Below are 24,064 nucleotides of genomic sequence, written 5' to 3'. Positions count from 1 at the left end.
AGAGTTTTTTTCATTCATATACATTGTATTTCACACATTACTTCATTCACACTGTTTCATATGATCATTCTCATACATTGTGTCTTTTAAAATTAATCACATTGATTTATACCTACTATTACCCCATTTTTCAGATCCACACTGGATGTTTCCTAATTCCTTCACCTCCTCCCTCCAGCCTCCAAACTCTGCAACTCTATGATTCCCCTGACCCACATCAGCCCCCTGCTCACTCCCCTTCCCTTTTTGGACATTTGTACACATCTTAATAGTTATCCTTCTGTTTTTATAATAATGGTCTGATACAGTATTTGCCCTTATGAAACTCTGTTATTCAACAGCCCAAATGTCCATCAACAAACAAATGGATTGAGAAATTGTGATATATTCACTCAGGAGTAATGATTTCAAAAAATGAGAGAAGCTAGAGAGCATTATGCTGAGTGATCTTGTTTTTAAGTGTGTGTGTGTGTGTGTGTGTGTGTGTGTGTGTGAGTGAAAAACTTGTATTTAGAATTAGTCAGCTGGACTCGGTTTAGATCATCCAATTTTGTTGGCAACATCCAAAGCATGTATCGATCAAGTCGAACATAGGCCGCCTTCTCTCCATCAAGCCTAATCAAGGTGTTGATGTTAGCCACATCCAACATTAGTGTCATAGAGCTTCATTACAGCTTGTTTGATTTGGTGCTTGTTGGCCTTGACATCCACAATGAACACAAGTATGTTATTATCTTCTATCTTCTTCATGGGTGAATGAGTGGTTGGGGAAACCTGATGCTGGCATAGTGGTCAAGCTTGTTTCTCCTGAGGGCACTCTTCTCGGGATATTTGGGCTATCTTTGCAGTCTTAGCATCCTAGGCTGCTGAAAGTTGGGTGACATGGGAATTTTTTTTTACTTTTTGTGGCTGTGGATGCCCTACAGGATTGCCTTCTTGGCCTTTACCACCTTTGCTTTGGCTACAATTTTGGGAGGGGCACGGGCTTCCTTCTTCACTTTCAGCACCATTTTCATGGAAAGTGAAATTTTTTTAATTCTTTTTTATTACATACAATTTTCATTCTTCTAAATTCTCCTTATCATAATGAAAGAATTACTTTTCTTTTTTATCATCATATTATTGTTAATGTTTTATTCTCATTTTATTGTTGGGGTTTTTTTTTGTTTGGGGTTTTTTAAATTATTAATTTTAATGAACATTTTATAGAGACTTTGGATTTCCATTCATTCATTGTTGCATAAGAATTACTTTTCTATTATTATTTTAAACCTTTTTACTTTGAAGTACTCCCTTAGATTTTGTAGATAAGATCACAGAATATTTAATGTGATAATTATATCTATCTTGGTTTGTAGTAGCTTTACATCAGTAATAAGTATTAGCAAATTAGTATATGCCAAATACTGTTTTAATTCACAAGTATTATCTCACATAAAATCTAAGAAGTATTATTAATGTTTATTTTTAAAATAAACTACCTGAGACACTGAGTGATTAAGGACATTTTAGATTGGTTATATATAGCAAATATATGATATAAGGAGGAAACAAAATAATTTTACTACAAAACCTGAACTTTTTTCCTAATACAACAATGTACTGGTTACTCATCTTAACAAACACCCTATGCTATATAATTATTTTTAAAATCCTACCATTTTATTTAAATCTTAACATCTCTATTAATAGACTATGCTGGTTTGAAATGATATTAGATTTTGTGGTTCAACATTATTACATTTATAAAAGGTTTTTTGGGTTTTTTTTTTAAATCAACAACTTTGTATTTACAGTCCACACAAACAGGCTCAGATGGTTTGGAGGAGGTAAGAGTTTCTAGGTAAATGGCTAAGCCCTGGACTCACAAAATGATTGGTGGTTCAGACACACCCAGAAATGCCTCAGAATTGACTTAATGACAACTAGCAACAGCAACAACAAGATCTCTGATGATTTTCTTTTACTCCCTCATTAACTGGTCTGTTTATATTCTCCAAGGAATTTGCTTTTCAAAAGTATTTTCAGATCTGTTTATCTCATTTGAGATAAATTGAGAACATTGCCTAAATGCAGGGTTTTGGAGGTTTTTCCTTCTTTTTTTAAAATTCATTATTAATTTCACTTAAAATTTACAGAAACTTTGGATTTCCATTCATTCATTGTTGCACTTTTCTCCCCTCCCAACTCTCCCCCATAGTACACTACCCTCTTTGAAAAGTAAAAGAAAAATTCTTTCATTGTTTTACAAACCCTTCCCCAGGTCCACTCCACAATGTAGCCTTCGTTGTAGACTCCTGTCATAATTAAAAGACCTAATCACATATCCCTTTTAAACAGTTTTCTCCCTCATCTGTTTCAATGTAGTATACATGGTTGAACCCATCTTTCTCAGTCTCCCCCCAACCCCAAGGTCAGTCCTGTTTTACAACAGTGGCACTGTACAATATTTGTCCTTTTGTGACTGAGATACTTCACTCAGCATAATGTCCTCCAGGGTCACCCATTTTGAACAATATTTCATGAGTTCCTTGTTTTTCAATGCAGCATAGTATTCCATTGTGTGAATATACCACAGCTTCTCTATCCATTCGTTCGTTGATGGGCACCTGGGTTGTTTCCAACTCCTTGCTATTGTGAACAAAGCTGCGATAAACGTGGGTGTGCATATATCTGCTTGGATGTCAGTTATGGTCTCTTTGGAGTATATTCCCAGTAGTGGAATTGCTGGGTCAAATGGTATCTCTATTTGCAACTTTTTGAGAAAGTGCCCTACCACCCTCCACAGTGGTTGCACCATTTTACATTCCCACCAACAGTGAATAAGGGTTCCAGTTTCTCCACAACCTCACCAGCATTTGTTGTTTGCTCTTCTATTAAATTTTCCTATTCTGACTGGGGTGAGATGATATCTCATAGTTGTTTTAATTTGCATCTCTCTTAGAGCTAAGGATTTTGAACATTTCTTCATGTGCTTGTTAGTCATCTGAATGTCTTCTTTGGTGAAGTGTAAAAGCAGGTTTTATCATCCACTTACTGAGAATGAATAAATCAACATCCAGAGAGGAAAGTATTTTCCTTGAAGTTGCATATAATATAACTGGCATGTCTTGCTCCTACATGTAATGTTCCTGGGCTGGGCCATGCTGACATTGATAAACAGTCCTAGGTAATCCTATCCTAAGTTACCTGCACTTTTCAGGACTAATAAACCTCTGGGAGAAAAAAAAATATTGTTACAAGGCTACTAAATACTCCTTTAGTAGAGGAAGGAAGACAGACTACAGGACTCATGCTGAGTTCTGAGGCGAGGCGAGTAAAACGAAGAGAGTACATCATGTCCCAAAATCTTATGACTTGTCCAGTTGCTCAAGATAATTATCACTGTTTCTATCCTCTTAAGTGCATTCACAGTGCCATAGAGTTGTTTCTGACTCATAATGACCCTCTGTTGGATTTCTAGGCCTGTAAATCTTAACAGGATTGTCTACTCTGCTTTCTGAACTGTCAGAGAAGCACATGACCTCTTGGTTAGCAGCACCACACACCACAGACTATGATACCAAAGCTCCTTTTGAGTGGATTTTTAAACATTCAAACTCATTATCATCAAGTCAGAACTGACTTGTAGATGACCCTCCAGCAGGTTTTCAGAGGCTGTAAATTGCTCAGGAAGGGATTGCACATCTTTCTTCTGACAAGTAGTTGGTGAGATTTTAAGTAGATTATACACTAAATTGTTAGACCTTTCATACTAAGCTTCTGCCCAGTGAGTGATGAGTCATATCAAGCTAAGTGTTCATTGGCTCCTTTTCTAAAGTCTGTCCAATCCTAGGGAACGTAAGAAAGTATTTTGGTTCACAATTTCTGAAATTTCAGAAGGAGGCTTCATTTAGTGGATCCTCTCTTACAGCAGCACTTTACCACCTCCCACCCATTTCCAGTTCCAGGATGGTTCTGATTCCTGAAGATCCCTGGGCAGTAGTTCTCACAGTGTTACTGATGACACTGAGCAACTCCTTGGTCCAAGGCACGGCCACTCCAGGTAAGTGTACAAAAGCGTTTACTCAAGAACCTGGCTTAACTCCCAGGGGCCTCTTTCTGTGAGGACTTGGATTTTGAAACAAGCTGTAGAACTCCTGCAATCCCCCAGGGTCCTGTCTTCCCAGCTATTGAATCAGGATTACCTCTTGATACTTTCCTTTGGACCTATCCTCTTATCCAGCAACACATCAGGTACAGTGAGCAGGAAATAGGAGAATTTACAGTGGGGCAGTATGGTTGTCTGTTATTAAAAATGAGGATTACACGCTTGGAATTTGGAGAGACATGATTTCTACAAGGATGTCAGCTTTTCATTCTGCCTTTTATGTCAGAACCTTAGACCTATAGAAAGCCTCTGGCTGGAATGTCCAGGCTTTCAGGATCGATCTACTGATTTAGGGCACAGGAAGAGGAGCCTTCATTCTCTAGGGCATGTAGGAGCCTTGACCCCTTGAATATTTATAGCCAGATGAGGAGAATGGTAAAGAGACAGGTTGTGATTCCAGACTCTGGCCACATTCTTGTTGAAGGTCATCCTCCCAACTTTTCTAGGGCTTGAATTGAGTATTTTATGGTTGGTTGAAGTTTGTAGGAATAATGAAATGAGATTTTGTAGCTATATAAAAGGGATTGAAAGTAAGTTACCAGAAGACCAAGGAAGAGATCATGCTGCCTTCCTGTGGTTATCTTGACTGTTAAGATCATGTATCTATCTCTTATGATGCTTCTTAACTATCTAGTCCAAATTACACTCAACATGATGGAAGTAGAGCTAGAAAGTAGGTCATCTTGATTTCTCACTAACTCCTACTTTTTCTTTCATGTTATTGTTCTATGCTATCAAGTTGAAACCAACTTATAGTTTACCATTCAGTGGGTTTTCAGAAGATGTAAGTTGCATAGGAGTTTACTGCCCATCTTTTTCCTGCGGAGCAACCTGTGCATTCAAACCATATGCCTTTGAGTTAGCAGTACAGTTCCCTACCATTAGGCCACCAGAGCTCCCTTCTTTCACAGATCCTCCTTTAGGGTCTATGTTAGAGTAGTAGCATTTGAATCTCCTGATGTTGCTGTTGTTGTTGTTGTTAGGTGGCATCGAGTTGAGAACAACCCATAGCAACCCTATGAACAAAAGATCTGAACCCAGTCCTGTCCTGTACCATCTTCACACTTCCTGACACACAAGAGCCCATTGTAGCTTCATTGAGATGATTCCTACTGAGTATGAAGGAGCAGATGGGTCTCAAAAACCAAAACTAAAAAGCAATATCTTTTTAGCTCAGGAAAATTTAAATATTATCTTTTATGATCTCATTCCTGTGTTCACTATACAAGGGTTTTAGGGTCACAATCCCAATCCTCCCTGTCACACCATCTGGGCAACTGTCTTATTTACCTTTTTTGTTTTTATCCTCCAAGTAAAATAATTCTAAAAAGGAGAAGTGGGAAGATCTAGTTAAAAGATAGTCAACAAAAATTTTACTGATGTTAAGGTCTCATTGAAATGGCAACTCTGATTGAGATTTTCCAGCAGGCAGTTGGTTGAACCAGTCTCCCCTGCCACTAGCTATTCCTTTGGAATTTTGTACATATTAAGATACCATGAATTGAAAAAGAGAAGGGACTAATGTATTGAGTAGCATCAGATCTAACACCACATGCTTTACATAAGCTATTTTATCTAATTCTTGGAGTAGTTCCTTAAGATGTTGTTGTTAGGTGCTGTTGGATGAAGTATGACTCATAGCAACCCTGTGATACCAGCCCTGTGAACAGAATATCTGAACCCTCTGCTATCCAGTGCCAGCTTCACAATCTCTGATGCATTTAATTGCATTGCTGCAGTTACTATGTCAATCCACCTGGTTGAGGGTCTTTCTCTCACTTTCCTTCCACCTTCCCAAGCATGATGTCCCTCTCCAAGTCTTCTAGCAACATGCCCAAAGTATGTGAGACAAAGCTGTTTCATCCTTACCTCCAACGAGTAATATGGCTACACTTTCTCTAAGACATATCTATTTGTTCTTTGACAGTCCATGTGCTATTCAATACTCTTCTCCAACAGCTCACTTCAAAGACATCAATTGTTCTTCTATCATCTTTATTCACTGTCTAGCTCTCAGCAGCATAGCAAGTGATTGGAAAGACTGAATAAATTGTACCTTAATCTTCAAACTAACATCATTACTTCTCAATAATTTGGATAGTTCCCTTACCGCAGACTTTCCCAGTGAAGTACATCTCTTGATCTTGTAACTGCTGTTACCAAGTATATTGATTAGGGTTCTTAGTAAGAACTTGTTGACAGTTTCAATCTTTTCTTCTTCTAACAGGTTGAAGAGATTGAGATAGTTAACAGGTTTAGTTTGCTTGGCTCCACAGTCAACACTCTTGGTACCAGCAGCCAGGAAATCAAGAGACAAATTGCATTTGGAAAGTCAGCTGTTAGGGACCTCTTCAGAGTATTGAAGAGCAACAGCGTCAGAATGGGGACAAAGGTGTGCCTGATCGGGGCTATAGTCTTCGCAATGGTGTGCTAGATAGTGATAGGGATGATAGAAAGTGAATTGATGTCTTTTAGCTGTGGTGCTGGAGAAGAGTATTGAATATACCATGGACTGCTAAGAAAACAAACAGGTTTGTCCTGGAGAGGGTGAAGCCAGAATGCTCCTTGGAGTCAAGGATTCTGAAGCTTTGTCTGACACACTTTGGGCATGTTGCAAGGAGGGGCTGGTCCTTGGAGAGGGACATCATGTCTGGAAGAGTGAAGGGACAGTGCAGGAGAAAAAGACCTTTGATAGATAGATCAATTCAGCGATTGAGGTAGTGGGAGTAGGTGTGTCAGAGACAATGAGGTTGGCACAGGATAGAGCAGGCTTTAAGGCTCTTGTACATAGGGTCGCTATGAGTCGCAAGTGACTCTACAGAACATAACAACAACAACAACATAAGGATGTTGCCTATTGATCCAGTGGTGAGAATTTTTGTTTTCTTGGCATGGAGATGCAGTCAGTATTGAAGGTTGTATTCTTTGATCCTCTACAGCAAGTTCTTTAAGTATTCCTCATTTTCAGCAAGAAAGGTTGTGCCATCTGCATGATCAAGGTTATTGATAAATCTTTTTCCAATCCTGATGCCACATTCTTCTTAATAGAGTCTAGCTTCTCCAATAATGTGCTCAACATACAGACTGAATAAGTATGGAGAAAGGATACAACGCTTATGTAGCCCCTTTAAACCATTCAGTGTTTCCTTGCTCTGTCCATGCAACAGATTTCATATGAGCACAATTAAGAACTCTGAGATCCTCATTCTTCTCAATGTAAAACATAATTTGTTATGAACCACACAGTCAAAGGACTTTGCATAGTCAATAAAGCACAAATAGACTTTATTCTGGTATTCTTTGCTTAAAACCAGGCTCCATCTGACATCAGCAATGATATCCCTGGTGCCACAACCTCGTTTAAATCCAGCTTGAACTTCTGGCATTTCTATGTGCTGTTCTAGTAATTTTAAAATGATCTTCAGTAGTATTTTTCTTTCATGTTATAGTAATGTTATTGTTTGATAATTTCCACATTCTGTTGGATCCCCTTTCTTGGGAATGGGAATAAATGTGGGTCTCTTCCAGTCAGTTATCCAGACAGCTGTCCTCCAAATTTTCTGTCACATCCAGGGCTGCATATATCATGTCAATTGATATTCCACAGATTTCTGGGGAGTTATTTTTTGTGAATGCCTTCAGTACAGAATGAACTTCTTCATTCATCAATGTATCAAATGTCATAGGAGTTAACTACAATGAACATATTTTGGTAGAGTTCCCAGATTAAGACAGACTAGGAAGCATGATTGACCATCCAGCTTCTGAAATAGTAGGACTCTGGAAACCCTGTGAACAATAATTTATATTTTATGTATCAATAAATAGAGACCTAAAGAGGTTATTACTTGCCCAAGATAATACCATAAAAAGCAATAAAAGGAGAAAGCTACTTGACGGCACATAACAACAACAAAGCTGTATTTATAATGTGTCCCTTTAAAAAAAATGAAACAAAACCAAGAAATCCAAGTTTTCTTGGAATTTGAGTGAAAGTTTACAGATCAAATTGGTTTTCCATTCAACTATTAATACACATTTTATTTCATGACATTGATTACAATCCCTACATTGTAGTAACACTTTTCTGACTTTCTCTCTCTGTTTCCCATTTCCTTTCATTTTTCCTTCCTATCACTTCCTGCCTTCTGCATTTTTTTTCCTTTGGGTAAATATTGTCCTTTTGGTTTTTGTATGACTAATGAAGTGTGTTTCTTCCTAGTGATGTTGTTCACCTTACTGTTGTTAAGTGCTGCTGAGTTGAGTATGACTCAGAGCAACAGCAGATCTGAATCCTGGCCTGTCTGACACCATCCTCATAAACTCTGACACACTTGAGCCCATCACTGCAGTCACTGGGGGTCTTCCTCTCTTTCACTGACCCTCCATATTTCCTAACGTGATACCCCTTTCCAAAAAATAACCTTTTCTTTTTAATCTATCCTATCTGAATTTAAAAATCATCTCCAGAATAGATTTCAGGCACTGAACACCACTGATTGAAGACAAAATAAATTATGGGGTGTAATCAAAGATATAACTAACCCATAACCAGAGCAAAACATTGATAAAAGACAGAAGAGGAAGAAAAGACCAAAATGGATGACAAGAAAAAATTTGAACATTACACTTGAGCCGAGAAACCCAGAAGTAAAATAAAAAGAACAGAAGATTTCAAAGTGCAGCTTGAGAAGACAAGAAGTATTATAACAAAATGTACAAAGAACTGGAGTTGAAGAGTAACAAAGGGGAAACTAACCCAGCATTTCTCAAGCTGAAAATAACTGAAAAACAAATTCAAACCTCAAGTTGTAATACTGAGAGATGCTATGGGGAAACATCTGGAATGATTCAGGAAGCATCAAAAGAAGATGGAGGGAATACACAGAATCATTGTACCAAAAAGAAGTGGCCAACATTAAAATATTTCAGGGAATATCGTGTAAATAAGAGCCAATGGTAATGGAGAAAGAAGTCCAAGCTGCACAGAAGGGATTGGCAAAAATTAAGGCCCCAAGGAAGCTCTAGTGGCCTAGTGGCAAGAAGCTGCACTGCAATCCCAGAGGTACGCAGTTCAAATCTACCAGATGCTCTGCTGGAGAAGGAGGAGCAATCTCCTCCTGTATTAGTCATATCTTATTTGAAGGTGCATACACACATAATAAAAATATTTTTAAAAAATTAAGACCCCAGGAATTGTTGAGATAACAATTGGTATGCTTCAACTAAAAACTCAGCATGTGCTCAACAGTTTATGCTAGGAAGATTAGAGGGAAGCTATTAGGTATACTGACTGAAACAGATCCATATTTGTTCCCATTTCCAAGAAAGGAAATCCAATAGACTATGAAAAATATCAAACAATATCATTAATATCACATGTAAGCAAAATATTGCTGAAGGTTATCCAAAAATGGCTATAACATTACATTGAGAGAAAATTGTCAGAAGCTGAACCTAGATTTAGAAGAGACTGTGGTACTATGGATATCATTTCTGGTGCCATATGAATTCTGGCTACGTCTATTTGTGTTTTATTAACTATACAAAGTCATTTGACTGTGTGGATCATAATTCGTTATGGCTAACATTAAAAGAATAGAAATCCCAGAGCACTTAATTGTGCTCATGCAAAACCTATATCTAGACCAAGAAACTGTTGGCCAAACAAAACAAATGGAACACTGCATGGTTTAAAACCAGGAAAGGCATGCATGAAGGCCGTATCCTTTCTCCATACCTATTCAGTCTGTATGCTGAGCAAATCATTCAAGAAACTGGAATGATCAAGAAGAATTATCAAAGAAGAATGATTAGGATCAGAGGAAGACTTAACAACATGACCCAAACTAGCTTGCTGAAAGTGAGGAGGACTTGAAACATTTGCAACAGAAGCTCAAAGCTACAGCCTTCAGTATGGGCTGCCTCTTAACATCAAGAAGACAAAAATCCTCAACACAGGGCTGCTAAGTAACATCATGATAGATAGAGAAAAGATTGACATTGTCAACAAGTTGAGCTTACTTTGACTCACAATCGATACTAGCAATCAGGAGATCAAAAGATGTATTGCATTGGGCAAGTCTACTGTCAGTGACCAATCCAAATTATTGAGGAGCAATGATGTCAGTTTGAAGACTAAAATGCACCTAATTCAGAGCATGGTCTTTTAAATCAGTTGCTATGCTTCTGAAAGCTGGACAATGACTAAGAATGACAGAAGAAGAATTGATGCCTTTGAACTGTGGTGTTGGAGAAAAGTGCTGAACATTCCCTGGACTGTCAAAAGAACTGATATGTCTTAGAGAAAATGCGACCAGAATGATCCTTGGAAACAAGGATGACAAAGCTTTGCCTCACATTCTTGTTGCTAGGAGAGACATTTCTTTGGAAAATGACATCATGCATTAAAATATGAGTGGAGAGGAATACCTTCAACAAGATGGGTTGTGACCGCAGCAATGGAATCACATGTGTCAGAGACGATGATGATGGCACAGGATGGAACGGGGTTCAGATCTGTTCATCACAGGCTCACTATAATTCATACTCAAGTTGACAGTACCTAGCAACAAACCACATCATTCCCAAAGTATGTGAAACAGAGCTTTACCATGCTTGTCTTTAAGAAGCCCTCTAGATGCACCTATTTGACTTTGAAATTTACTCTTAGTAACAGATCCCTTCCTAACAAAGCTGTAGAGGTTTCAGGTATGACTAGGAATCAATGAGAAAATAATGTTCTATTCCATATACAATTTAACTAGAGAGTTTGCTGTCTCTTTACAGATCTCCCCTCAATGCCCACAGTAGTAAGCTGGTGGGGGAAAAGAAGGCCACTGAATGATTTTAAGACCAAATACCTTGCACCAGTGTCAAGAAGAAAGCAAACTATTTTACTAGCGACATCCATGCATTCCTAAGTCTCCTCCAGGCATATGGTGATGCTGGGCTGATCATTTGTCAAGGCCCTGAGGGAGCCAGGCCCCTCAGTCTGATTGGTCGTCTGGCACCAAGACATACTGACATTCCTGAGCCAGGTGTTTATGGGACCTGCCTGGGAAGCAAGTGGCAGGAGGCCTCCCTTTTGCCCCTTTACTCTCTTGCAGCCCCTTCTGACACTCACGGCTTGCATAACCAGGCTTGCCTCCCTGGAAGAAAAAGCCTCAGAATCAGGGACTTGGGGAATAACTGCTATATGGAAAACAGAGGGCTTTTAGATTTTCTGTGATAGCAAACCAAAGAAATTTGGCTTTTAGCTGGTCTTTCTTTTCCTCCTCCAAGTCTCTATTTTTGAACACTGAAATAGCAGCAGTTCACTTGCGCCACACTGAGGGCCTAAAATCTTTTTCTGAAGTTTCCTTCAAATATCAGGGCAGACTGATTGATGAAATGCGAATCATCACTATTCTTCCCCCATGAGACTCAGGATCTAAGTTAGTGAATTTCTGCATATTTTCCATCAGTCTATTCCTAAAAGCTGCGGATTTGCCTTCTTTATCCTGTATTCTTTCTGATCATTTACCATCCTTCAGCTCCATCTCTTCCTTCTAATTGATGGTTTAAAAGTGGGTCTGTTTCAGGAACTGACTGAGCGCCATCTGCTGGATGTGGGCTAGTAGCACACATATTATCAGCTTGGTGTCTTGTTAAGTGCGGTCGAGTCGCAGGCGACTCATAGCAACCCTTTGAAGGAGAGTCCTCTACGCTTGGGTGCCTTTCTTCCTCTCTCCAAGTTCATAGGGTTTCCGGAGGCAAGCTATTACGGAAGTGGATGCCACTCCTCCTTCCAAGCTTGTTTTCATCGGGGAGCTCCACCTCACTCTCTGTCCGCCTTGGGTAAGCAACCATTAACGCATTTGACACATCAGTGTCACAGTGTTCAGCCTCACAGCAACCAAAAGTGACCTCTGTACGGCAACTTGTACAGCCTAGTGTCTAGCAGCACCAATAGTTCCATGTTGCTTATCAGAAGAACAGCAGAAAAACCTCAAAACTGTTAAATCCTTTCATGTTAAATAAAAAATAGTAGTAATGTTCTGAAATTCCTCTATGATATCTCCCGGGAACCTGAGAAAAACTTCCCAGTTTGTCTTCACAACTTTTTAAATCCCCCATTCTAAAGGGAACGTGGAGGTGTTTCCATTGGGCCTCCCTACTTCTTGGAGGGTGCATATAGCAGGATACAGGTTTTGAATTTTAGGAGGTGCTTGGGAAGTTATAGTAGGTGTCTTGTCTTTGTGATATGGAGAGGGAGTTGCTTCCTGAGATTCTTGACTATCCTTGTGTATTGCAACCACAAGTCTGGGAGTAATAATCAACTTTTTTTTTCACATAACTCAAGGTATTCTCTCTGCACCATAAATGCTTATAAGTAAGGGACCTGAGACCATCGGCCAGGTTGGCAGCAAAATAAATCAAGCTACGGTATGGTGTGGTGATTTAGGGACCCATTAATTGGCCAAATCCCTGAGTATCCTAGTTTAAACAATGGCCATCCAGCATTACAGAAATAGAACAGCTTCTTTTTCTTCAGGGTGTCCAGTCCTAGACAAGCAGCAGCCTAGCAGTGTCTCCTCTTTCAGTTAAAGAGTGCAGATCTTGGTTGGACTTGTTCCATGTTTTTGTTCCACTCTGTCAGGGACTTTCTACTGTGACCTCTTTCAGAGCCATCAGCAGTGATAGCCAATCACCATACATTTCTTCTCAGATGGTGGAGATTGAATTTGTGTGGTACCTTGGTCATTCGTTCTGATGGTCTTATTTTCTTCACTTTTCTTTGCTCCCCACAGGTAAAGACCAATAGTCATACCTCAGATGGTCACTAACAAGCTACTCACCAAGACATGAAGTGGAACATTGTCTTTGTAAATGATGTAATGCTTGACTTTTATGTTTTCCACAAGTACGGTCCAGAAACTCATTCCTTCAATGTGTTTGGACATTTTCATAATTTTGCCCCATTTATATACATGAATATATATAGACATATACATATATAAATATGAATATTTATATAAATGAATATTTTTACAGTATATACAAATATGTATGTCGAAAGATCATCTGCCAAACCTATATGGTCTTCTGTATAGCCTTTGCATACTTGTTCATCTTGCCTGTCAGACTGTGTATCCTCTCATGGGCTAGCGTTCTATTATAACTGTCTGTTATAACTAATAATGCTTGGTTGTATGTGTAATATCTTTACTTCTCTTGTGTTTAACAGTTGTGCACCTGTTATTCTCAAAATATATTATCTCCATTATATCCTATAGTATTTTTTAAAGTTCTGTTTTGAAAAACAAAATATTTTGCTCAGATTAAACACAACACTCAAACTCATTGCCAGGAGTAAGAACCAACTCATAACTAACCCCCCCAGAGGGTTTTTGGAGACAAAATCACAGGGAAAAAGATTGCCTTTCTTTCTCTCACAAAGCTACAGCTGGTTTAGAACTGCCAGAGAGGTACAGCCTTTGAATTAGCAGAGCAACCTCTCACAGACTAGGCCACAGAGCTCCCCTTTGATTAGTTCTTTTCAAAATGTGCTTTGTGCAACTAGAGTTATTTCAAGAGTTCCACAAAGTTTCTCATTGTCATTGTGGTAGTTGTTAGGTACCATTGAGTCAAGTACCACTCACAGGGACCCTACCAACAACAGACCTGAACCCTGTCCTATCCTGCGCCATGTTCACAACTTCTGACATACTTGAGCCCATTACTGCACTCACTGTATCAATCCACCACCTGGTTGAGGGTCTTCCTCTCTTTTGCCATCCCTTCACATTTCTAAGCTTGATGTACCTCTCTAAGGAATAGTCTCTCTTAGCAACATGTCTAAAGTAGGTGAAACAAAGGAGCAGACACTCAGAGACAAAGACCTTCCTCCAGAACTGTCTGAGAAAGAAAGTTTTCCCTTAGAGCTGGTGCCTGGGATTCAGACTTGGAGCCTCTCAAACTGTGAGACTTACCTGTCAGTTTGTGGTATTGGGGGAATGATCTGCATATTGTGAATTACTTTTTAGTTTTAGTATCTATATTTTTGCTTGCTCATATATATATATTTTTTAATTAGCACAACACTTGTCTGTCAAGTTGCTGTTCTGCGGTAACTTGGGAGTTGCTGTGATGCTGAAAGTTGTGCCACTCATGTGTCAAATACCAGAAGAGTCACCCATGGTAGACAGGTTTTAGTAGAGCTGCCAAGTTAAGACAGTCTCCCTGCCCACCTCTCCCCACCCCACCCAGTTCACTCTTCTCTTTGAAAAGTAAAATAAAATTTCTTTCATTGTTATACAATCACCCCCAATCCACTCCACTATGTAGCCTTCATCCTGGACTCCTGTCATGACACTAATACCTATTTATATATTGCTTTTAAACAGTTCTCTCCCTCATCTGTTTCAATGCAGTATGCATTCTTTATTCCCTCTTTCTCAGTCTCCTCCCAACCCCAATGTCAGTCCCGTTTTACAGCAGTGGCCCTATGCAATATTTGTCCTTTTGTGACTGAGATATTTCACTCAGCACAATGTCCTCAAGGGTCATCCATTTTGTATATTTCATGAGTTGTTTTTCAGTGCTGCATAGATTCCACTGTGTGACTGTACCAGAGCTTCTCTATCTATTCATTTGTTGATGGGCACTTGAGTTGTTTCTAGCTCTTTGCTTGTGAACAAAGCTGTGATAAATGTGGTATGCATATATCTGCCTGGGTGGCAGTTATGGTTTCTTTTTTTTTGCTGGAAAATTATTATCTTTAATATTGCATGTGGACTACAAATAATACAAAGTAAATACTTGTAAAACATTTTAGAGAAGGTAACATTCCTTTTGCTAGTTGACTTGTTGAAGCCACTTAGTATGGTTTATGGTGCATTTGTAGAATAAATGAAACTCAAGGAACTTTCATTCTTTATGGAGGTCAGGATCCAATGAATTCTCTCATCACATATGTTTATAAGATAGGAATGGGGCCAGAAATGCTTTGATTAACCAAGAAAGAAAGTAACAGAGATGGTAAAAGATACTCAAAATTAGGGCTTGATTTTTATTTTAAATCTAACAGATCTATCATAACAGATCTTTTAGCAGATCAGAAGAAGCTTATTGAAAGCCTTGATTGTATGTTGTCAGAGAGTTGTTTTTTCTTAAAATCCTGAAACTTATAGAATTCTTGTTCTGAAGTGAAATTTTTGGATCATGTGAACGTGTGGACTTCAAAACTGCTCACAAATATGTTCAGTTCAGACCTGAAGAAACCAAAAATAAATCCATCTGATGGTCTAGTGGAAGAAATGGAGCCATTGGTGGGACCTTTGGCCTTTAGCTTGAATACTTGAAAGTAGGTGAAAATGGAGCCATTGGTGGGACCTTTGGCCTGTAGCTTGAATACTTGAAAATAGGTGAACAGCAACCCTTATGCTAAAGTTTTATTTTGCAGCATATTGATAGCTTAAGAAAATTAACTAATTACAGTTTTCTTTTTTTCCCTCTACACCTCTGTTTGCTGCTGTCTGGCTGTCTGTCTCTTTCACATCAGTCACCCAGGCTCAGTGCTGACTCCTGCCCCCTGTCACCTCCATCTACATGAAGCCCCCCTGCCTCTCCCACAAAGCTCTGCAGGAGATGCAGGGACAAGGAGGACTGTCAGCCCTGTGAGGACCCCGTGCGGGTGTGCGGGAAGCCCACCCTGAATGTGGACAGCAAAAGGAAGCCTTATTTAGGAGTCCCAGATGTGGCATTTAGCTGCAAACAGCCAGTTGGCAAAGGGGCAACCCTCTTCCTTCTCGCTGCATGTCCCTGAGTCATTTCCTTCTCTTTCCCCAACCTCTTGGAGTCCGCCCTCCTCCTGCAGCGCTTGCAGCATTTCCTCCCTATCCACTCCCAGTCCCTTGGTCCCTCGTGCCTTGCTTCTTCTTCACCTTTTTCTTTCTGCTCTCCAACTCCTTCTCAGTGCCGTATGTCCTGACTCTCTCCCTCCCTCTGGCTATGTGCCTCTGCTACCTGGAGCCCAAGGCAGCCTCCTTGAGCGCCTCACTAGACAATGAACCGAGAGACAGTTCAGAGGAAGAGGTGTGTACCTTGACACAGAGCACACTCCCCTCGTATTCGGTGCTTCAGTCCAAAATGATGTTAGGTGGCGGCTGCAACAATGGTCCTACTTTCAGAGTCTCATTTATTGTCTGTACCAACGTGCAAGGGTGGGTGTGTGTGTAGACAGCGGAGCCCCCAGCTTAGGCACAAAACCTGTGAGCAGAGGAGCCTGAGACCCCCACCCCCACCCCAGTGGGAGCTGCCCCATTACACGTGTGAGGGCCAATGCCACAGAGCTGGTTCACTTAGGGAAAATGCAATGGAGTTACTGTTCTTTCTGCTTCTTGTGACTTGTACTGACATTAGTATCAGTGAAGTGATAACACTTAAATTACATGTGAGAGAGGTAGGCTTTGGACTAGATTTCTGGAGTGTCACCAGAAGTGTGGTGAGGTGATGATGTACAGAAGAGGTGTCTAGAGAAGTGACTCAGGGCATAGGAAGAGGGTCCCTCACAGAGAAGTTCTTGTCTTCCTGGGGTAGATTCACAAACCCACGCAAATGTGGAAGGGTCCCCTGCCTGGAGACTCTGGGACCCCTCACGGCCACCTTGGATGTCATCTGAGGTAGATGGAGTCCTGTAGGTGTGCTGGGTCAGAAGGAACCTGGTGATATGTTTGAATATCAGGCCTTCAGCCACTGGAGCAAGGATGCATCCTAGCGAGAATTGCTTATGGTTTTTAGACATCTGTAAGGTTTCTGTGTGGGTGACAGTGAGTGACTCTTCCAGCTCCAGTGTGAACCAGTCACATTTCTGGATGGTCTGGATGTCAGGGAGGTCAGGGAGGCTTGGAGGGCAGGCCTGCCACCTGACCCTACACACTGAGAGACGTGCCACACCAGCTCCATCCAGTGAGGTCAGCAGTGCCTCCTCTGAACTGATGTCTACCCATCCTACCCCAACCCCCAGGATAGGAAGGAGGGACTGGGTGGTCATCGCCCCTCCCCACTGCACCTTCCCCCACACTGGCCCACTCAGCTGCCTGAGGGCAGATGCCATGCCAGATGCTCCCAGTATTCAGTCTTCCTTTCCAGGTAGTCAGCGCAACAAGAGTGCAGTTGTATGCACAGGAAGAGCAGGCAGTTTGTGTCCCCTTGATAGATAAGGCCACTCAGGCTGGTGATAGCTTTTCTCAGTCAGATTTCCCTCGGGACATTGGAGCCAAGAGTGAGGCATAGCCTTGCTGCTGCATGGATATCCAGTTTGTCCTTGATGCCCAAGTTAATGGTACTCAGATGCCAGTCCCAGGACTGGACAAATCCAAGGTGGTTACCGTGAGCAGCACAAGCGGTGATGTATCCAGGGACATGGTGAAAGCAGGGCCCCTGGAGACTCTCAGCTTCAAAGACCTGGCCCAAGAACTGTAGCTCAAAGAAGAAGGCAAACAGAATATAATACACTTTAGGAAAATCATATGACACTGTTTCTGGAAAAATCGTCACCATGATGGAGAGAGCCCAGGACGGGGACAGAGGCGTGGCATTGCCCACCTCAGAGGCCAGACTCAGCCCAGTTATGGTTTCTTTGGAATAAGCCACCCACTTCTTAAAGACCCTCTGAAAACCCTCGGGGTGGGGGGTGGAATAGAGGATACATTTATCATACACACCTGAAAATATGAAAACTTTTTATTACCCAAAGGACTCAATTGATACTTATGTCTAGTTTGCTGGTAAAATTCCATCTAAAAACAAAAACCAAATGTTGCTTTTAAAAACAAGCTTCGAAGTTTCTTTTCTAAACAGGTAAAAAATGTCCCCTGATAGTTATTTTGAAAGTAAAATATGAATAACATATTAAAATTTTAGGAAACATACAGCTGAAGCAGTTGGATGAGAAAAGACAGTAGCTGGCAGAGACAGAAAAAAAAACACCAACCAACCACCATTTTGAAGGAACTCTAGACTTGGGGGTGAGGAGAGAAATCCTGGACAGCGTGTCTGGCCTAGAAATCTACTTGGTGATGTTGACAATGTTGATGTTAACTGGGATTCTTCCCCTTTTTGACATTCTTCACCTTATTGCTATTGAGTCAGAATTGATTCATAGCTGGCCCTTCAGGAGGATTTTAGGCTGTAAACCACACAGGACAAGATTGCTCATCTTTTTCTGTGGAGTTGCTGGTGAATTCAAACCAGCAGTGAGGTGCAGCCCCTGGTTGGCAGCACAACTTGATGAGGGCTACCAGAGCCACCAGAGCTCCTTTTGTGAAGTTGTTGCTGTTGTTGTTTACCTTCGAGGTGGAACTGACCCATAGCTGCCCCTCTGGCAGGTTTTCAGAAACAGTTATGTGGGAGGAGACTGCTCATCCTTCTCTCATGAAGCAGCTGGTGGATTTGAACCACGTGCCTTCAGGATTGCAGCGCGGCTTCTTGACCCTAGGCCACCAGAGCTCCGTGTCACCTTCCTAATCTTCCCCTCCTTCTCCAGCTGCCAGAGAAAATGATTCTTTTCTCCTCATGTGTCCGTGTCATCACCTAATCAATTACGTCTTATCTTTGAGTCACAGGATAGTCATTAAATTCTCTTATGTTGTGGGTCTGGAGCTCTGGTGGTCTAGTGCTAAGAAGCTGCGCTGTAATCCCGAAGGCAGGCGGTTCGAGGCCACCAGCCGCTCCGCGGGGGGAGGACGGACAGTCTCCTCCGTTATTAAACGGCCTCTGAGAACCCGGAGGGTCAGCTGCGGGTCAGCTCCGACTCGACGGTACAACAGCGAGTTACGGTGAAGACGGACCGCAGAAGCCTGTGACGTGTCCTCTGTCGCCTAAAGCGGGCGGGGAATACCTTCAAATCAGACCGAGAGAGGAGACCCCCGAGGGTCGGCACCACCTCAGGGGGCAGTTAACGAGGCTGAGCCACGGAGATGACCCCGCAGAGCGCGGCCGCGGGGTCCCCTGTAGGGTCCGAGTCCCGGGGGTCACCGGGGTGCGGGGTCGGGGGTCGCAGGGGGGGCTCTGCGGGCGGGGTCCCGCGCCCACTGCTCAGCCTCTCTGCCCGCAGAGAATTACGTGGTCCAGTCCCGTCAGGACTGCTATGCGCTGAACGGGACCCAGCGCTACGTGGAGAGATACATCTACAACCGCGAGGAGTTCGTGCGCTTCGACAGCGACGTGGGCGAGTTCAGGGCGGTGACGGAGCTGGGGCGGCCTGACGCCGAGTACTGGAACAGCCAGAAGGACCTCATGGAGCAGAACCGGGCCGTGGTGGAGACGGTGTGCAGACACAACTACGAGCTGAACGAGCAAGTCACCCTGAAGCGCCGCGGTGAGTGAGGCGGGAGCGCCCGGGCCGGTGGGGGCAGGGACGTGGAGCAGCGGGGCTGACCGGCGGGGCTGCGGGGCTCAGGGCTGCGGGCTGCGGCCGCCCCCTCGGACGGGCCTGACCGCTGCTGGGCGCCGGTGCGGACGTGAAGCCTTCTTCCCGGGGGTCCTGGGCGAGGCCATCACGCACAGGCGATTAGTGCCCAGACACTCGTGGGGGACCTCGTGCCTGTCCTTGGGGGCTTGACGGGACGCACACAAGTGGGCTGTGTGATGGGCAGTCAGGGGTCTGCGGTGAGGGGAAGGGTCTGGACCAGAGATTCTCTAATAAGATTCTCTATGAGGGGAGATCGGTCAACGTGTCCCTGAGAGTAAAGAGAGCTGTAGACACGGGGCAAAAATACCAGGCGGAGCAGTGAGCGTGGAGTTCAGCCCTCAGCCCTGCCTCAAAGCGCTGGTGGCCTAGTGATAAGGGGTTGGACTGCCAACCCAAAGACACGAGGTTCAAATCCACCCGCTGCGCCCAGGGAGGAGGATGGACAATCTCCTGCCTTGTGATTTACAGCCTCCTGGTTGGTTCTTACTCTAAGGCCCAACACATCCACCGCCACACCTCATGGTATTTTTGTCTTTGGGACATAGAAAGCAAGAAAGTAGTTATTAAGGACAGAGAATCACTGACGGGAAAGTGTCTAAACTGGTTTTCTCCAGGAGCACATGGATCCTCTCTGCTCCTACAGATGACAGAGGCTGGAAACCAGTAACTGCATTGAGTGTTGAGAGATCAGAGAGTAGGCATCAGTGTGGACATTGATCTAAGAGCAACAGAAAGATAAGAAGAAAGGACATTAACTAGAGGGAATTCTGTTTTAGCATTTGTGTGCACAGTTAGGGAACTTAAGAAAACTTAATTGCAGAAGAGGAGCTTAGGAAAGTACTGGAATTTCTACTAATCAAGCATGAAGTGGACCCCAATATTGAGTTAGATGATAGAATCTAGCCTATTTCTATTGTTTCATTTACTTGTTACACATTTGAAAGTTTGACAATGACTAGGATGAAAGAAAAATGGATGGCTTTGAGCTGTGGTGTTGAATATCCTACAGATTGTTAAAAAAAAAAACCAAAAAACAGTAAATATGTCTTGGAGAAAGTACCACTAAAGTCCTTGGAATCAAGGATGGTGAAGCTTCGTCACACGCATTTGTGGCATGTTGCTAAAGGCCATGCTTGGAAAGGTAGAGAGGGTCAGCGGAAGAGAGATTGAGACTGTGGCTCTAACAGTGTGCTCAATGAGGGTGACACAGGAGTGGGCTGGTTCAGATCTGTTGTTCCTAAGATCACTATGACTCAATGGCTCCTCACAACAACAGTTTTGATAACAAATATATATGGTTCTTTTAAGCCATCAGACTGGGTACAACCAATAGCTGACCTCCCAGTCATTTTTCAGAAGCAGTAAATCACATGAAGAGGAGATTGTCCATCCTTCTCCCGCAGAGCAGCTGGTGGGGTCAAACTGTGTGCCTTTAGGATTGCAGCACAGTTTCCTTCCTCTAGGCCAACAGAGCTCCCTCTATGTTTGTTATCTTAGGTTTTGTTATGTCATGCCATGTCATTATTAAAAATAAACTGTCAACTTAATTTCCTTTTTATTTTTTAAGGTTATTAGATTGACAGACCATTGTACAAAGAATCTCAGCATATTAGTGGGTTTTTCATTAAGATAAAGCATTAAAAAGATAGTTTCACAGGTGATTAAACATTCTTCATCAAAAGACAATGGCTTATAGTTAAAATATCTGCTAAGAAAGCTGCTGAATGCAGACTTGGCTATTCTCAATAGTTGTTAGAAAATTCACAATCTGTTTGAAGATGTTTCTATTTTCAGCAATATCTTTACTAGCCTAATTATATCATTTCTATTGTTGTTGTTAGGAGTCATCAAGTAGACTATGATTCAGTGATATTGACAAACTTCTACTATAAATATCCAGAAACAAAGTGTATAATGAATGTGTCTGATAAATAATCACAAATGCCATTGCCTGTTTTTTGCTCTTGTTTCATGTTTACAGTCCAGCCTAAGGTGAATGTCTCCCCCTCTAAGAAGGGGTCCCTGCAGCACCACAGCATGCTTGTCTGCCACGTGACAGATTTCTATCCAGGCACCATTAAAGTCCAGTGGTTCCGGAATGGACAGGAGGAAACAGCTGGGGTTGTATCCACCAACCTGATCCGCAATGGAGACTGGACCTTCCAGATCATCGTGATGCTGGAAATGACCCCTCAACAGGGTGACGTCTACACCTGTCGTGTGGGACACCCCAGCCTGGACAGTCCTGTCACCGTGGAGTGGAGTGAGTAGCTCCCTGGTGGCCCTGCTAGATCCCACAGAGGCAGCAACCAGAATCAGTATTTGTCCCCTTCATGAAGTCACCACCCTAAACTCCAGAATTTAAGGGTTTGTTCCAGATTTACTCCTCCACCAAAGTAAATCCTTCTCATTGTCCTTCAGACACCAAACCTCAGACAAGACCTGAGGATGAAAGGGTAACTGACCTTGAGATCTGTTCTTTCCAGAGGTACAGTCTGAGACAGGCCGAAGCAAAATGTTGACTGGAGTTGGGGGATTTGTGCTGGGGTTCATCATCTTTGGAGTGGGCTTCTTCATGCACAAGCGAAAAGGGTAAGGAACCCTCAGCCCCAGGCTGAGCCTTCACCTTCCTCTGTCTCTCTTCATCCATCTTCTATAATAAGGGACAGGGTCAGAGGAGCAACTACAGAGAGTTCTAGAGAACACAGAAATCAGATGCTCAAGGAAGTAAGCTACGGAGAAAAGAATCTCCAGGCTGGGATCTTATCCTAACCAGATACAGATCTCCAGTACTCGGGCTTTATTTACCAGGGAAGTCATTTAGAGATGCATTAGTCTCCAATTAGTGCTATTATGATTCCTGATGACAGGGTCAGGGTGATGTGAGGATAGAAACATTTATCTGAAATTTTAATTTTATATTGGTTTGCATATAAAATTTGAATACATTGTGTTTCATTTATATACGTTGTGTTCCACAAATTTTCATTCACATTGTGTTTGATAAATATTTTTTAATGCCTAAAATAATCTCTCCTTCTTTTTTCAGTTCAAGAATCTTGATGAACAGGTAATACTCAAGCTTCATTTTGTTCAGAGGATAAATTTTTTTAAATTTATTTCCATTCATTCACTGTTGCACACTTTCCTCCCTGCCCACCCTGCCCCCTAGTTCACTTTTCTCTTTGAAAAGTAAAAAAAAAAAAAAAATTCTTTCACTGTTATACAATACCCCCCTCTCAGTTCACACCACTATGCAGCTTTCTTTCTGGATTCTTGTCATGACAATAATGCCTAATCAGAGGAAAAATTTTTTGTAGACACTTTTCATTGTGTTGGAATAACTGTTCGCTACATTGTATTTAACACATATGGGAGATGTCTTAGGGCCTGAAACTTTTCTTTTTATATTCAGTCCATGGGGGAGGGTAGGAAATGAGAAGAAAGTGAGGGTGAAGAGAGGTCAGAAAAATTTTAAGGTTTTGCATTTTAACCAGGCAAAGTCTCAGTTTCTCACTATAATTCTCTCCTGGAACATAAACAGAGTCCGTAATTTTTGTCTTTTATACCTGCAGGGCTCCTGATCGGATCTGAAAATTTCTGTGTGCCTTGGAACAAGTATTTTTCTGCTTCTTTTACCCCTGAAAGCTAATTCTGGAACAAACCCTCAGCTTCCTAAAAGATTTGATCGCTCTGAAATCAGATTTTCTAGTTATGCCCTTTGATTTAATTAAAAGATTCATGGGACCTCCAACCAAATTTCCCTTTCCTTAACTCTATAAACAATAAAAATTCAAAGTTATTACTTGCTTTCCTTTAAGAATATGTACCAAATTATTTTTGCAATTATTCTTGTTTGAGGGTTTTGATTGAGCATATGAATTAGTGAAGAAGTTATTTTTGCTTTGTGGTTGTTGTTATATGCCATTGAGTTGCCTGTGACTAATAGCGACCCTATGTCCAATAGCTCTCAGCTTCACCCTATCCTGAACCAGTCTGACTGTCTCCAACACTCCCACTCCCATTGCCCTAGTTACTGTGTTAATCTGTCTTATCCAGGGTCTTCCTCTCCTGTGCTGTCCCTCCACCCTTAGAAGTATGATGGTCTTCTCCAAGGACTGGTGCCTCCTTGCAACATTCCCAAAGTATGTGAGGCGGAGCTTCAAAATCCTGCCTCTGAGGAGCATTTTGGTCTTACTCTCTCCACAACAGACCTATTTGTTCTCTTGCCCATGTCATGTTCGATACTCTTGTCCAGCACTATAACTCAAAGGCATCAATTCATAAAAAGAAAAACATGGGAATTAGGATAATATAATTATTTGAGACAATGTTCAGTTGAAAGTAGATTTCCTCTAATTTTCTGTATTTCACTGGATTTCCTCATATTTGTCTTTGATGACTTCATTCATGTAAGTAGGTCTGAGAACAACATCCTTAGTGACTCAAAAGATGAG

The 24,064-nt window shown here is 41.8% G+C and overlaps 1 protein-coding gene across 1 annotated transcript; it reads left to right on the top strand.

Annotated features, from left to right (window-relative positions):
* Positions 1-3,951: 3,951 nt before the first annotated feature.
* LOC102867632 (HLA class II histocompatibility antigen, DP beta 1 chain-like) lies at positions 3,952-22,213 on the top strand. The gene is made up of 4 exons (XM_006882196.1): positions 3,952-4,045; positions 19,251-19,514; positions 21,589-21,870; positions 22,094-22,213. The coding sequence occupies exons 1-4, from the start codon at positions 3,952-3,954 to the stop codon at positions 22,201-22,203; spliced, it is 750 nt and encodes a 249-aa protein (XP_006882258.1). The 3' UTR covers positions 22,204-22,213.
* Positions 22,214-24,064: the final 1,851 nt, after the last annotated feature.

The sequence above is a fragment of the Elephantulus edwardii genome, unplaced genomic scaffold, assembly GCF_000299155.1.
Source record: "Elephantulus edwardii isolate Elephantulus edwardi_28Jun2011 unplaced genomic scaffold, EleEdw1.0 scaffold00017, whole genome shotgun sequence".
Classification (NCBI taxonomy): Eukaryota; Metazoa; Chordata; class Mammalia; order Macroscelidea; family Macroscelididae; genus Elephantulus; species Elephantulus edwardii.
The sequence above is the reverse complement of the archived record's forward strand: the minus strand, read 5'-3'. Positions and strand labels throughout refer to the sequence as shown.

Bases quoted from the DNA above. Each gene is read 5' to 3' on its own strand.
- LOC102867632 (XM_006882196.1), top strand. From the start codon at position 3,952: ATGGTTCTGATTCCTGAAGATCCCTGGGCAGTAGTTCTCACAGTGTTA. The intron at 4,046-19,250 runs GTAAGTGTACAA...CTCTGCCCGCAG, and splicing joins CCAAGGCACGGCCACTCCAG to AGAATTACGTGGTCCAGTCC. The intron at 21,871-22,093 runs GTGAGTAGCTCC...TGTTCTTTCCAG, and splicing joins TCCTGTCACCGTGGAGTGGA to AGGTACAGTCTGAGACAGGC.